The sequence below is a fragment of the Arvicanthis niloticus genome, chromosome 8 (assembly GCF_011762505.2).
Source record: "Arvicanthis niloticus isolate mArvNil1 chromosome 8, mArvNil1.pat.X, whole genome shotgun sequence".
Taxonomy (NCBI): Eukaryota; Metazoa; Chordata; class Mammalia; order Rodentia; family Muridae; genus Arvicanthis; species Arvicanthis niloticus.
The window spans coordinates 8,837,644-8,852,997 of NC_047665.1; the positions used below are offsets into that span (position 1 = coordinate 8,837,644).

General features: G+C 48.2%; 1 protein-coding gene across 12 annotated transcripts in view; it reads right to left on the minus strand.

Annotated features, from left to right (window-relative positions):
- Nsd1 (nuclear receptor binding SET domain protein 1) overlaps positions 1–13,633 on the minus strand; it is a 108,462-nt gene extending 94,829 nt beyond the window's left edge. For 2 of the 12 annotated variants that reach the window (XM_076938973.1, XM_076938980.1), the window contains exons 1-3: positions 11,480–11,678; positions 10,248–10,361; positions 9,418–9,507 (exon numbers count right to left, since the gene is read on the minus strand). In XM_076938973.1, coding sequence (XP_076795088.1) covers positions 9,418–9,507; positions 10,248–10,277 — 120 coding nt within the window. In that variant the 5' untranslated portion in view covers positions 10,278–10,361; positions 11,480–11,678. Of the gene's footprint in view, positions 1–9,417; positions 10,362–11,199; positions 11,459–11,479; positions 11,686–12,315; positions 12,615–13,510 lie in introns of those variants that run through there. The other 10 variants (XM_076938976.1, XM_076938975.1, XM_076938974.1 and 7 more) reach the window with 10 other exon arrangements.
- Positions 13,634–15,354: the final 1,721 nt, after the last annotated feature.

The window sequence follows — 15,354 nt, forward strand, 5'->3', positions numbered from 1 at the left end:
TACATGAGTGTAGATGCCCGAGGAGAAGGTTAGATGTTCATGAAGCTGAAGTTCATGATGGAGCTGAGAGCTGATATGGTCGCTGAGAATGAAATACAGGGAAGAATGGTACACACTTTAACTGCTTAGCCATCTCTCTAACTCTTTTTGTTAGTTTTCTGACATAAGGTCTCCCGTGGATAACCCAAGGTGCCCTGAACTCACCATATGTAATATAAACTAGTCTCAAACTCAAGGCCCTCCAGCCATATGCTGCTGGCTTGGTTTCTGAGACAAGAGCTCACTATGAAGTTCAGGCTACCTTCAAATTCCCAATCCTTCTGCTTCAGCCTCCTGAGGGCTACAATTACAGGCTTATGTTGTAATATCCAGAATATGTTATCCTTAGTTACATATATGTTTATCATACAATGCTATACATAAAAGACCAATTTTTGTAGAGCTTAGGTTCATTAGCAAATACAGAAAACAAAAATCAATATTTATAAACAATGGTTAGTTATTAACTGTGGCTCATCCAAACAATGATCTGAAAGCATAAAATGGGGCTGAAAAGATGGCCCAACAGTTGAGAGCACTTAATGTTCTCCCAGAGAACCCAGGTTCAGTTCCCAGCTCACACTGGCCTATAATTCTAGTTACAGAGAAAATCTAACACCCTCTTCTGGCCTCTGCACACATGTGGTATGCATATCCATCAGGCAAACATTCATACACATGAAAGAAAAAATGGTTAAAAAAAAGTATGAGGACACTCTTGTGTATTTATATTGTTTGTGTGTGTGTGTGTGTGTGTGTGTGTGTGAGAGAGAGAGAGAGAGAGAGAGAGAGAGAGAGAGAGAGACAGCACGAGAGCGCCAGCTTGTGTATGAGTACAAATATATGTGGAAATTGGTTTTCTACCTTTTCACGGGTTCCAAGACTAGGTTATCAGGCTTGATGGCAAGTGCATTTTCCTGGGCAGTCATCTTGCTGGCTCCCCCTTAATTTTGAGACAGGGTCTTCTGTAGCCCAGGCTGGCCTCCAATTCACAGTGTAAACAAGAATATTTTTGAGCTCCTGGTTTGACCAAAGTACTGGAATTGCTGGTGGGCAATTCTAACTGGCAGTTCTTTAGGTAGATACATTATAGTGGCCCACATATCACACATAAAATATGATAATTATTCCCTCAATTGAGGCCAGGGCTACTAACAAAAAAAATCTCAAAAACAAGCAACAAATTGTGTGTGTGTGTGTGTGTGTGTGTGTGTTTGGAGTAGGTGTGGGGGAGGGAGGGAAGGACTGAGAGAGGAAGGGAGAGAGAAGAGGGAGAGACATGAGACAGACACTACAGAAGATCACCAAAGTTATAAAGCAGCCTGGTTCTAAGCTAGTAAGTACATGGTAAGCCTGTCTCAAGACAAAGAAAGACATTTTAATCTGCGATAGAGATACAACTCAGTTGCAACCAAACTGAGCAGATGCTACACTCAATATTGCACACTGCAATATCAAATAGTACAGGTGTTTTAAAATCTATTTTTGCTGCTTATGGAGGCACAGAACTTTAATCTTAGTGCACAAGAAGAGGTAAAAAAATTTCTGAGACCAGCATGATGGTCTACATGTGTTCCATGCCAGCCAAGACTACACAGTGAGACCCTGTCTCTTTTTTTCTTTTCTTTTTTTGGTTTTTCGAGACAGGGTTTCTCTGTATAGCCTTGGCTGTCCTGGAACTCACTCGGTAGACCAGGCTGGCCTCGAACTCAGAAATCCGCCTGCCTCTGCCTCCCAAGTGCCGGGATTAAAGGCGTGCACCACCACTGCCCGGCTATAACAACACTTCTGCCCTTAAAGCTATTTTCAAAACACTTTAAGCCAGTTATGACATACCTGTAATCCACTCAGCAAGCTAAGGCAAAGGATCTTTAGTTTAAGGTCAGCTTGAACTACATAGCCCTAGGCTCTTTTAAACAAAAAACTGTTCTGCAATACTTTATAGATCATGGCATTGTAGAAGTAATTATCTATATCAAATAATTATAAAATTATAATTATAAAAAAACATATAGGCTAGGAGTACTGAGGGTTTTCCTGTTGAACAAAGCCCTGGGTCCAATCTCTAGTACTGACAAGAAAATAATCATTTTTTCATAGGGAGGAACCTTGAAACAGATTCTCACTCTGCTATTGGCTGTCCTGTAACCCCACCTGCCTAAGCTTCCTGAATGCCAGGACTACCATGTGCTCAGCTTTGGTTTTGGTTTTTGAGATAAGATATTGCATATGCATATCCTATCTTTTTGTTCTAGTCTCCTCAACACTAACAGTGCACACATATCCCACAGAACACAGGTCTTTGATACATTTTGTACAGAGAAATAAATGGCCTTTTATTGGTTTTTAACCATGGTCTCATTATGTGGTCCTGGATGGCCTGGAACTTACACTGATCTGACAGTCTGTGCTTCTCTATATGCTAGAACTGAAGGCATGTGCCACTGCTCCCTAGCTGCAAATAAAATTTTAAAGATGTTTTTAAAAAACCAAAACATTAAAAAATGCTTTGGGTATAAAATGCCGATGAGAATTAGTGTGACATTAATGTCCACTTACAGCAAAGAGCTATAACAGCTTTAATTACAGCATGAAAAGAAATCAGAGATAACATAAATAATGCACCCTCGTAACTTCAGAGAGTGACTACTTCCTGACTGTTCCTGGCATGTAAGGGATATCATATAAACAGTAATTTCAATTTAATCTAATATAGTAAAATAGTTCATCCTCCAAAATATGTTCTTCTAGCAGCCTAGTCATATATCTAGACCTCTTTGGAAGCAGCCCTGGCTGGCACTTGTCACTACACTCAGTTTTCCAACATTCTTTACTGTACTGGAGGGTTGGGGATAGAGCTCTGTTGTTGAAGTACTTGGTCTAGGATGTAGAGGCCTATGTCCTACTCTCTGTTACCTAGTAGCATTAGGGGAGGACAGAAGGAGATGAAGCTCATAGCCAGCTGTCTTTTAGAAATGGAGTTCCAGAATACTCTGGGGGACTATTGAAAGAGGAGGAGGAAGTGGCCCACTATGGCTATTTTATATAAGGTCATTGAGATATGCAAAGTTGTTTAAAAAACAAAACAAAACAAAAAACAACCCAAACAAACAAACAACAACAGCAAAAAAAAAAAAAGATTGAGCATGACAGTGTAAGCTTTTACTCCAAAAACTTGGAAGGCAGAGACAGGAGGATCTCTGAATTTGAGGCCAGTCTGGTCTTCATAATAAGTTCTAAGACAGCCAGGGCTACAAAGAAAAACCTTGTCTTGTAAATAAATTTACTTCTGTGTGTCTATGTGTGTGTACACGCACGTGCACGCATGTATGTAGAAGCCAGAGAAAAACTTCCAAGTATCAGTCCTCTCCGTCCACCATGTGGGTCCCAGGAATTGAAGTCACCAGCCTTGGAGGCAAGAGCTTTTTACTGACTAAACTATCTTACCAGCCCAAAATATGAAAAGAACCTTAAAAGCCTTTCTAATTTTATCTAGCAGCAGCAGACATGAAAACCTGGTACAGTATACTAGGACATATAAGTATGTATCATCTGATTGGGTCTCCAACCAAGTTTCTAAAAATAGAAACTACCTATAAACTATGGGGGAAAAAAAAGAAAAAAAAAAAGTAAGTAGCCCAACATAGCATCGCACATCCTAGCACTTGGGAGGCAGAAGCAGGTAGGCCTGTGAGTAAGGGCAGCCTGGTCTATACAGCAAGTTTAGGACTGCCAGTGCTGTTTTTTTAGACACAAGCTCTCAAAAAAAACCTGTAAGTAGGCAGGCATGGTGGCACCTGTCTATAATCTCAGTACCTGGGAGGTGGAGAACGAAACATTAGGAACTCAAGGCCATCTTTGCCCATTCAATGAGCTTGAAGTCAGCCTGGACTACATGCTTGGGATCCTATCTCAAACCAAAGAAAAAAAGGTTAAATAACATAATGGTTTGTTGAGTTGTTAAGAGAATGTACATCACGCCGGGCGGTGGTGGCGCACGCCTTCAATCCCAGCATTTAGGAGGCAGAGGCAGGCGGATTTCTAAGTTTGAGGCCAGCCTGGTCTACAGAGTGAGTTCCAGGACACCCAGGCTACACAGAGAAACCCTATCTGTAGACTATACAGGAGGAATTCTTAAAAACTGACTCTTATAGCATAGTCCTACTCCTGATACTCAGGAGGCTGAGACAGGATAGTAAATTCAAGGCCAAACCAGGCAACTTAGCAAGACTCTGTTCTCAAAATAAAATGTAAGAAAAGGATAAGGATGGATATACATTTACATATGTATATCAGTGGTAAAGAACCTGCCTAGCAAGTCCAGAAACCTAAATACAATTACCAACACTAACCCACCCTACCACAAACCTCTGAAAAGTACTATCTCACCATGTGGTAGGCTAAGGCAGGAGGGTCAGAAGTACAATTTATCTGAACTGTATTAGTCAAATGGTCACCATTATCTTCAATTTGAAAACAGACAAGACATATTAATATACTCAGCAAAGACAACATGCAAATGACAAGTGAGCATGGCTCTGGATGAATGGCTCACAAGTGAAGAGCACTGGTTGTTCTTCCACAGAATTTGGATTCATTTTCCAGCACCCATATGGTAGCCCCGAACTATTGGTAACCCAAGTTCCAAAGGGTCAGATATCCACTTCTAGCCTCTAATGCCACTGCACGCAAGTAGTGTACTCATGAAGGTAGAACACCCACAAATAAAGTCAATTTTTAGAAAAAGTATGCTTTAAACTATCAGCAAAAATATAAATCAAAACCACAATGAAGAAGCCAGGTACTGGTGGCACATGTCTTAAATCCGAGCACTGAGGACCTACAAGCAGGCAAATCTCTGAGTTCAAGGCCAGCCTGATCTACAAAGTAAGTTCCAGGACAGCCAGGGCTACACAGAGAAACAACCCTGGCTCAAACTAACCCCTCTCCAAAAAAAAAAGAAAAGAAAAGAAAAAAGAAAAAAGAAAAGAAAGAAAAAGAAAAGAAAAAAGAAAGAAAAGAAGAAAAAGAAAACCTAAGATAACTCAGTCAGTAAAACTACTACCCTGATCCCCCAAACCCACAGAAAACCAGATGCAATGGTCTGCACTTATAATACTAGCACTCCTAAGGCCAGATAGGACAAAGACACAATTGCCTGGAAACTCATGGGCCAAATAGCCAGGAGTACAGAGAATACACAAGAGAACCTGCCTTAACAAGGGACAAGGAAATAACTAAATCCAGCAAGTTATTCTGACTTGCAAGTGAGTACTGTGGCAGGCAGACACACACACTAAATTAAACAAAACACAAGGGGGCTATCAAAATGACTCAGCAGGTAAACAACCTGAGTTCAGTCTCCAGGACCCACGTAAGGGAATTGACTCCACAGATATCCTCTACCGTCCTTACACACTCTTGTGTCAACACTAATCCTACCTTAGTTGTTATTGTATGTGGCACCTAGGGCCCTATGCGTGGGAATCCAGAACTCTACTACTCCTGAGCTACAGCGCCAATGCTTGGTTTAGGTGGTGCAGTTTTAGTTTGGGGGTCGGGGGTTGTGTGTGTTAAAGCGGGGGGTGGGGGGGTGGGGGGGAGGGGGAGAGAGAGAGAGAGAGAGAGAGAGAGAGAGAGAGACCAAGAGAGAGCGAGAGCGAGCGAGCACGCAGGTGCACATATGCAGGTGCCTTGGTATGCATTCCAATCTGACCTGGAACTCACCGCCCTTTTTCCTTCAAAATTTTGGGATTACAGGCTTGTGTCACTTCACTGTCTTACTGTTTGTTAAATTTTTTTTTTTCAAGATTTTAAAATTTACTTTTTTTTTTCATTTTATTTTGTGTATAAGCATTTTGTCTACATGTATATCCATGTACCATTTGCATGCAGTGCCTGAGGAGGCAAGAGGGAGTCAGATTTCTTGGGACTGGAGTTACAGGAGGCTATGAGCCACTACATAGGTGCTAGGAATCAAACCTGGATCCTCTGAAAGAACAGCCAGTGCTCTTAAATGCTGAGCCATCTCTCCAGCCTCTCAAGAATTATATTTTTAATTCTGTATACATATATGTATGTATGAAAGTATATGTACATAAGTTTGCATGACCATGGAGATCAGAAACATCAGGTCTCCCTGGGTACAGGCAGTTGCGAGCTGCCTGATATAGATGCTGGGAATCAAACCTGGGTCCTCTAGAAGAGCTGACACTCTTAAAGGATGAGTAATCAATCCAGCACACACACACACACACACACACACACACACACACGCATGCACACACACACCTTTCTTAGAACATCTTACTATACAGCTCTGGCTGACCTTGAACTGTATGTATATGTAGCTAGCTTGGAACTCAGAGATCTACCTGCTTCTGCTTTTAATGTGCTACAACAACCCAGCATTTAAATCTCATTTTGTAGCCCAGACTGGCTTCAAAATCAAATCCTGCCTTCAGCCTCCAAAGTGTCGCAATTATTGATATATACCAAAGCATCCAGTTTAATATCACATTTTAAGTAACCATGACATGACGTGAAAAGATCAGTTTGCAATCAGAAATTCTTAGTTAAAAGTTTCAAAGTCAGGCTGGAGAGATGGCTCAGAGGTTAAGAGCACTGGCTGCTCTTCCAGAGGTCCTAAATTTAATTACAGCAACCACATGGTGGCTCACAACCATCTGTAATGGGATCCGATGACAGTGACAGTGTGCTCATATACATTAAATAAATAAATACATCTTTAAAAAAGTTTCAAAGTGCGGTGGTGGCGCACACCTTTAATCCCAGCACTTGGGAGGCAGAGGCCGAGATCGAGCCCAGCCTGGCTGAGATCGAGCCCAGCCAGGCTGAGATCGAGCCCAGCCTGGTCTACAGAGTGAGTTCCAGGACAGCCAGGGTTACACAGAGAAACCCTGTCTCGAAAAAAAAAAAAGTTTCAAAGTCATCTACAAGTAGATGAGCACACACTGTGGCACATGACTGTCATGCCAATAGGAGATTTGAGTTTGAGACCAGCCTAGGCTATACAGCAAGAAAAACCAGGGATGCTAACACATCCTTTTGAGAAGTGTAAGTGCAAGGTCATTCTCTGCTATATAGAAAGCTCAAGAAGTACAGGACACATTGTCTTAAAGACACATACATAGGAGCTAGGCAGTAGTCACCCACATCTTTAATCTCAGCACTCAGGTAAAGGCGGGTGAATTTATTTGAGTTCAAGACCAACCTGGTCTACAGAGTTCCAAGACACCCAGGGCTACATAAAAAAACACTTCCTCGAACAACCAAACACACACACACACACACACACACACACACACACACACACACACCCATGCAGGTGGTGAGATGACACACAGAAGATAAAGGAGCTTGCCACCAAGCCTGATGGCCTCAGTTTAATCCCCAGGAACCACACAGTTGGACGCCAGTACTCTGATTCTGACTAAAATGCTCTGAAGTACCTTAAAAATCCACATCTTTTTTTGTTTTAAACACTGAAGCTCAGACTGGTCTCAACCTCAAAGTAACGCCTTCTGCCTCAGTTTCTTGAGTGCTAGGAAACAGGCATAAGCCACTATACCTGACTGGCTTTGACCTTCCTCTTCTATGACATCTCTTTTTACCACAATGCTATAAAGACCCACCAAATGAGACAGTACAGACTAAATAATTAATAAGGTCATCACCTGTTCAAACTTTGAGGTCTAATGTTTTCTCAAGATGTCACCTAATATATACAATGTATATGCTAGTTTTTACTAGGAACAAACAGGAGTAAATAAAAATGTCTACATTTATAAAAGTTTATTTGCTACCATGTTAGAGGCATAATATATTCAAAAGAGTCATGCTTTTTGGTGGGAGGGTGGTTTTTTTGAGAAAGTTTCATGCTGCAGAATGGGTGACTTAGAACTCACTATGTAACACAGGTGGACCTGAAACTCAAGAGTGTTCGCCCTCCAGAGAGCTGAAACTATAGGTGTGAATCACTATGCTCAGCTCTGTAGTGGTTAACAGGACCGACACCAGACTACACTGCATATACCTGAGGAGAGCTACACAGGTTTACGTTTCTACCGTATCTCCTACTGACTCTAGCTCTACCCTCACATCCAATGCATATGTGAGAGCAAAGACAAAACTATACACATGTACAATACACATCATGAACCCAAGAAAACCTATGAGCTACCAGTAGGTTTTCAAAATAAACTACAAATTCTACTATACATCCTAGATAATACAACACAAATTTGAGATATCCACCACAGCAATTTTTAAAAATCTGTAACTGTCAAGCTAAGAAACCATAGCTGATATCAATCAACAGAAACAAAGGTGACACACCCACACTCTCTGCAATTTTAGAGATTGACAGAAGTAAAATAAAATTTTAATGTCCTTAAAACAATTATCTATATACTATAAAAATTTGTCTTATAAAATCTTATGTTGTAATTTTCAGGCATCTGTTGACTCCAAACAAAAATATAATCTTCTTTAGTGACATTAATAGTAACCACGACAATGTAGTGTCAGAACTGAAACAAAATCAGAGCCAAATATGTAAAGCCAAAAGTGGTCTTTCAGAAATTTAATTTTAGAAGTGATAAAACTGGGTCTAAAGATGTCAACTGCTCATTAACTAGTCAAGAAATTCTAAGTTCTAAAAAGTAAGACCTCAGGAACTCCCTCCCTCCAGCAATACTACACAACTCTGAGGAGCTCATCCACTCCTCTCCATTTCCCTATGAACCTGAATGCTTGCACACAAGACACATCTACAGACACACTTCAAACTTTAAAGCTAGACAAGCTTATGAAGCCTAACTTAGCGGTGGCAGTCATCAAAGGGGTAGACCACTGGAACAAGTAGTTTAGAAAAAATCAACCTCATTTAAATTTTGAGCACTGGTCAAGAAAGTTTCCCATCTGAGCCAAGTTAAATTTATGCCCAAAATGCACTTCAACTTGCAGCAAGTCTGGCCCATGCTTTATGCAGAAACAGGACTCCAAGCCATAGATTGGTTCCCCGCACTGAGGCATCAGCAGACCAAAGCTTTTAGTTTTGTTGTTGCTTTTTTTTAAAGCGAATCAAATGTATACCTACCTGTATCTTGAAAACGTAACCCTGACCTCAGTCAAATGCCCTCACAGCATTAACTATTAGCCAATCCTCAATGAGCTATAAAGAACCACACTCACATATCTGAGATATGGTTTAAAAATCAAAGTAAAATTTCCCTAAAAAACTCATGGTTAGCTTCCACCTGTGAACTGGAACCAAAGACAAATTAAAGTTTCCCTTTATGTGACCTGTATATATACATTCAAGTCTATATTTAAGTTGTACCAAAAACTGCTTACAAATGGCAATTCCTGTGAAGTGGATGATGATGAAGTTCCAGGTAATTCTAGCATGTTTCCTAATGTACTGGTACTGGAGTCTGGATCATCCTGAAAAGATAAATTTATTGAGTTAAATTGCTCTTCTACGGTAATGTTTGTGTCTCCTAGTGAGATGGGGGCTGGGAGGAGGGCTGTCTTTTCATTGCTTCCGTCCACTTCACTTCTTTGTTTATTTTTCTGTTTTTCAGTTTGAGGAGCTAATGGCAAAAATGGGCGTTCCACTGCACCATGTCTACTCTCTGGCATGCTGTCTTGTTCACTTCCCATGGCCATTTCTACACCATTTTCTGATTTAGGCTCATAATTGCAGGTGGCATTGGTCTGAGTTTCCTCAAAGATCTCCTCTATACTCTCATCCTCTGTGACTGGCTGTTCTGGGTCCATTTCAGAATCTACATCTGCATCGTCCACACAAGTAAAATTCTCAAAGTGCAGAAAGCCATTCTTGGTCGTCTTTGTTACTCTTAACTGGAGTTCAGGGGAGTTATTACAAGTGGGCTCCTGTTTCATAGCAAGTGCTGTTGGACCACCAGGACTCAAGGAAGTGCAAACAATTGGCGACTGAGCTCTTGAATCACTTTTTGCAGGGTCTTGAAAGGACTCTGATCCATCAGCAGACCCACTTAAATACTCTACATTGATCATGGAGGCCAAATCCTGTAGTCTCCGCAGTGGAATGTAACAAGACGGAGAATCTTGTCCATAAGCATTTTGGGATGTTCCACTGGCAGTCGGTAACTGCATAGTACACCCATTAAGTGGCTCAGAAAAATTGGATTGACCATTACCGAAAGGGCTGTCCTTGTCTTCGGGGGCATCTATATTCACTGGATTAGAAAAGGACAGCAGACAATTTCTTCTAGATAATTCACAAGTCTGATCCATACTGTGCCCGCATCAACCTGGAATCCAAAAGACACAGCAATTAATCTGAGTTAACAAACCATCTGAGTCTTCTTTTCAAAATGGCAGCCACTTTTGAAGGCCTAGTGGCCTTTCTGCTGCACTTCCAAGGACGGGAAAAGTTCTCCAGGCTGACGACAGGAAAATGGCCTCAGTGAGAACTACATCTTCCCAGAGCTGGGTAAATCCTGCCACATGGAAACAGCCCGTTCCTCTTCCCTGCACTGCAGGCTGGTGGACACTGGGGCTGAACTAAAATTAAAACCCTTTGGCAGTCGAAATTCCCAGATCTCAATCGGGAACCCTCCTCTCCTCCCCACGCCCAAGGTCCGACAGCCAAATCTCTTGAAAGAGAAGGGGCTGCGGGTTTCGGGGGCAGCTTCTGGACGCTGCACAAAAAGGTACCCCCTCCTCCTCCTTCTCCTCCTCCGCAAGCTGGGCGCAGCGGTCACAATAGCGCTGCACCCCGCGCCCAGCCGGCGCCCGAGCCTGTGCAGCTACCGTGCGCAGGCAGGCCTCGAGCGAGTCGGCCGAGGCGGGTGTGCCCCGAAGCTCGCCTTCCTGGCTGCAAACACACTGGGTTCGCAGCTGCAAGGGCCGAGACACGGGGACGCGGCCGGGAGAGCAAGCGAGGCGGTCGGCAGAGCCGAGTCAGGGGAGCAGCAGCTGCTACAGCTTGACAAACATGGCTGCTGCCGACGCCGCCTGCCCGGGCCGCGCTCCTTCCCACAGCCGCGGCAGCACCTCCCGGCAGCGCTGTTGGCACTCCTCAACACTCAGCAGCAAGCAAAGTTTGCTGCGGGAGGGCAGCCGCCCCCGCGCCCCCCAGCCAGCTACCTGAGGGTTAGCAGCGGCCGAGGTGCGCGCGGGGGACGGCCGGCGATGCACGGGCCGCGTTGGGAGGAAGTTCGCCGCAGCCCGGCCAGCTAGGCCTGAGGCCCGCTGGTAGTGATGGAGGAGGGGGAGGGCGCCGCGGCTGCAGCGCCGCGGGCCGCCAACCCTGCTCGGCCACCGGGCCTCCACCGAGTCCCTCACCTCACGGCCACCACCATCTTCCCGGCCCGCCTGCCTCCTCCCTCCCCCTCGCGCCCGTCGCCCACCCCTGCGCACTAGTTACCGTGCCCCGCGCCCCCTCCCGGGCCAGCTGGGGGGAGGGGGTGACCCTCATTACACTGGGGCGCGAGCGGAGCGGAGGACAGAGAGAGGAGCCGCTCGCCGCACCCCCCTCCCCCCTCGTCTCTCTCCAGGCAAGAAGGCAGCGAGCGAACGCGACCTGCCCCGGCCTATTCCTCCTCCGCCGCCACCACCGCCTCCTCCTCCTCCTCCTCCTCACACCCCCACCGCGCGCGCCCCCGCGGCGGCGCGTGCTGAGGAGAGCGCCTCGCACCGGCCCGCGTGCGACCGAGGCCCCGGGTGCGCGCGCACGCCCTCCCGCCGCCCCCCCCACCCCGGGTGCGCGCGCTCCCCAGGCCTCACTCTTCGGGGTTCAGGGCGGGTGAAGTGCGGGCTCGCGAGCGGGCGGCCCAATCAGCGCGGCTGCTGCCGCCGCCCCCTCCCCTCCCCCTGTGCGCCCGCTCAGGGCCGGGGCCGACGGGCTGGCCCTGCTGCCCGGGCGGGGCCTGAGGCAGGCTCCCTGGGGGCCTCGCGCGCCTCCCGGGAGCGTCGGGGGGCCTGCGGGCGTCGTGGGTGGCACTGCGATCCCTTCACCTACCTCGGGGCGCTGCGCCAGCCCCTGGTTGCACACAGCTAACCGCACCCGACTCATCCTGAACCCCAACCCCGGAGACACCTGGCCTGGCTGAGGCCTGGCCTGCCGGCCTCGCTCAGGCCCGCGTCAGCCCCGGCCTCCATCTTAGGTTACAGCCCGGGCTCCCCATCCACTGGGCACCTGCCCTCGGCCCCGCTGGTTTCGACCCGAGGCCAAGGCAACCCCCCTCTCGCTGTAGGGCTCACCTGGGGGCTTGGGATAGGGTCTTCGAGGCCCCAGGCCCCGGGCAGACGTGGCCGCAGGTGAACCCCTAGCCCAGCCGCACCCCAAACCCACACCACCACCACTACAGACCAAGCTGAACAGGAAACAAAATGGAGGCAGCAGCTCGGGTCTGCCTCCCCGAGCCAAGCCTGCCACAGCCCTGGGGCGCCCTTCAGCCGCAGGCTCGACGCCCGCGAGGCAGGGGGCTGGCTCCTCCCGGGAGCCCGGGGCAGCCGCCCTGGAGCCGCGCGGGCAGGCCGGGGACTCGGCCCTGCGGTCCCCACAGCCCCTCACCCACCACCCCTTCCCTTCCCCCTTCCCTCTTTTCCTCTCCCTCCCCAAGCCGGGCCGTGCGGGGTGAGCGGCTCCGGGGAGCTGGGTCGGGTTACCCGCCCGGGGCACTGGCCGCAGGACCCTGGCCTCAGCCCAGGGACGAGGCCGAGAGACCCCCGCAAGCACTGAGCCCACGCCCCGCACCCCGGCCGGGATGCAGTCGAACAGCGCGCCCGCACCTCGGCCTGCCGCCGTGCAGCCGCCGCCCAGCGAGGCCGAGCCCCTGGTCCAGACACCGCGGGGACGAAGCTCCTTCGTCACCCTCGGGCCCAGGGGTCTTCGCTGCCCCGGGCGGGGCGAGGGGAGTTCTGGGGGAGGGGTCCACTAATCCCTGCACCGCCTCCCGCGCCTAGTGTGGGTCTGGGTCTAGGCCTGGCACGGCGGCCCGGGCTGCGGGCGCTGGCGGGCTTGGAGAGGTGCGGGCGCGCGGGGCTGGGGGCCGGGAGGGGCAGCGCCTCGCACAGCGGACGCTGCAGTTCTCCGCACCCAGGCAGATGGCCCTCTCGAGCGCGCCTCGCCCCTGAGGCCCAGGCATCGGGACCCCTGCGGGACTGCACGGGGACAGCCGACAGGCTGGACGGTCTGGCCAAGCATGAAAGGCACAATCCCCCGGCCTAGGAACGCTCTGCGTTAGGATGACGGGGCCCTCAGAGCACGCACTCAGCACCAGGGCCCCGCCGCCCTGACCTAGTAGGGCGGTAGCGCGTCCATTCCTCAAAGACGGTGGAAGGACAGGTCAGGGAACCCAAGCCAGGCCTGGTCCCGCAGCTCCAGTCCCCTGAGGCTCTTCTCCCTTCCCGGACCCTGCTGCTTCCTGGGTTTGCTTCACAGCAAGAAGCTCACCTCAGGCATTACTTGGTCCCTAGAGCGTTAAGCGCATCCTTGTTGTTGAGAGAAAGCCATATTGGACCGCACAAGAATTCCCGCCTCTTCCAGAAAGCCTTCGGTGATTTGGAGTTCATTTTAAAGCTGAGGGCGCCGCCCTCGATGGCCACGTGATCACCATTCCTCCAGAGGCTTAGTAATGTGCATAGTTATTGCCCCAGTAGAGTGTTTACCGGGGGCCCTCTGGTAACTAGACCCCACCAGGGAGAACAGCCACTTTTGGCATTGCCCTGCCGGGTATCTCTACTGGTTGGGTGTCTGCAGTGGTTGAGCCAAACTCCATCCTTGCCTGGCCTTCACCTGGTGACTGATTCCAGCAAGCAGCAGCTCAGGATGCTTCCAGCTGTTTGCTGTCCAAGATCCACAATCCATTAAGGGAGGCTCAAAAATAAGCCTTCAGCATACCTTCAGTAATGCTGGAGCTCTGGCCCTGCCAAGGGAGCGAGTGGGTTTCCTGAGAGAAGGTGCCCGACAGAAGCAAGAGTGAGGAGGTTACTGTGACCTCAGGTCCCTCCAGTTAAAGAAGGAGACACTTTTCCAGATGCAAGGTTGACTGGCAGCTTTCCCTGCTTCTAAAACCAGCCAGAGAAAAGCTAGGGCCCTATCCCATGGGGACCGGCCTTTTGTTCTACGAAGGAGTAACTCCTGCTAACACCATCAAGCAATTCAATAGGAAAGCTCTCACTGGTTCCTTTTTTCACAAGTAATCATGTGAGCCAGGTCATTTCTAACTGGCAGTTACCCCAATGCTAATCACTCCAAGGTTCTTCCCAATGCCTAGCCATTTTGAGGTACTTGCAACTGCCACTGGATGGCCTTGAAGAAGTTATCTTTCAGCCCCCAGCCTAGTCACCTCACCTGTGGTCTCTTAGTCACAGGCAACTGGGAGGATCCTGAAACAAGGCTAACACTCTATCCTTAACAGACAGTACTTGGCGAATACTGAAATGTAATTCATTGCTTCCTTCAGCAACCATTTCCTGCAGTCTAGGCAACGCACCAGGCTCTGGGGAGAGCAAAATGTGAGATATTACGCCAGGCAACCTGCGGCCTCAGGGAACAAAGGGTTAACTAAAGGTACTGAGGGAGATTGGCTGATGTCTGCACACTACTACCCTGCAGGAACCCTCTCCCTAACCTCCTGTCATTCCCTCCATTCAGGATGACCTAGTTACTGAGAGGAACAAGACTGGGACCCCAGGGAAAAATCAGACTTCCCTGGGTAACCCCTGGAGGCCCTCCTTACCTCCTACTATAAAACTGTCTACCACAGTGACTCAACCAGTGTGCTTATTGGAGCTGAGTTGAGTATCTTCTCAGCTTCTATATTCTCAGCAGGATACTGAATCTTTAAGTGAGACAGGGCTGCTTTCCTGTAGGATGGGGTTCTGGGGTGTAGACCTGGCTCTTCTCTGCTGATCACAACTCAAGAACCTATCCCAGGCCTGCACACCTCACCTGGAGACAAATGAGAATAAATGCTTGTTAAACGTGTATTGTGCATTCAACACCACTGAGCGCTTGACACACATCTAATCCTTTAACCCTTTACTAGTCTACAAAGAATTAAGGACTAGGTCAAGCCCTTTGTACAAGGTCTTAGGACCATTATTTCACAGGTGTGATGGGTTCCATCCTCATTCGGGCCTACACACCCAACAGATGCTGTGAAATGCTAGGCATGTCAGACACAGATGTGTGGGGATGTGACTGTCAAGCCAAGTGCTATTACCTTAGCCCCCATTTCTTCCTCTGTGACCCATGGTTCTTTTATCAGGTACCCTGATGCAAGATACCTGCAC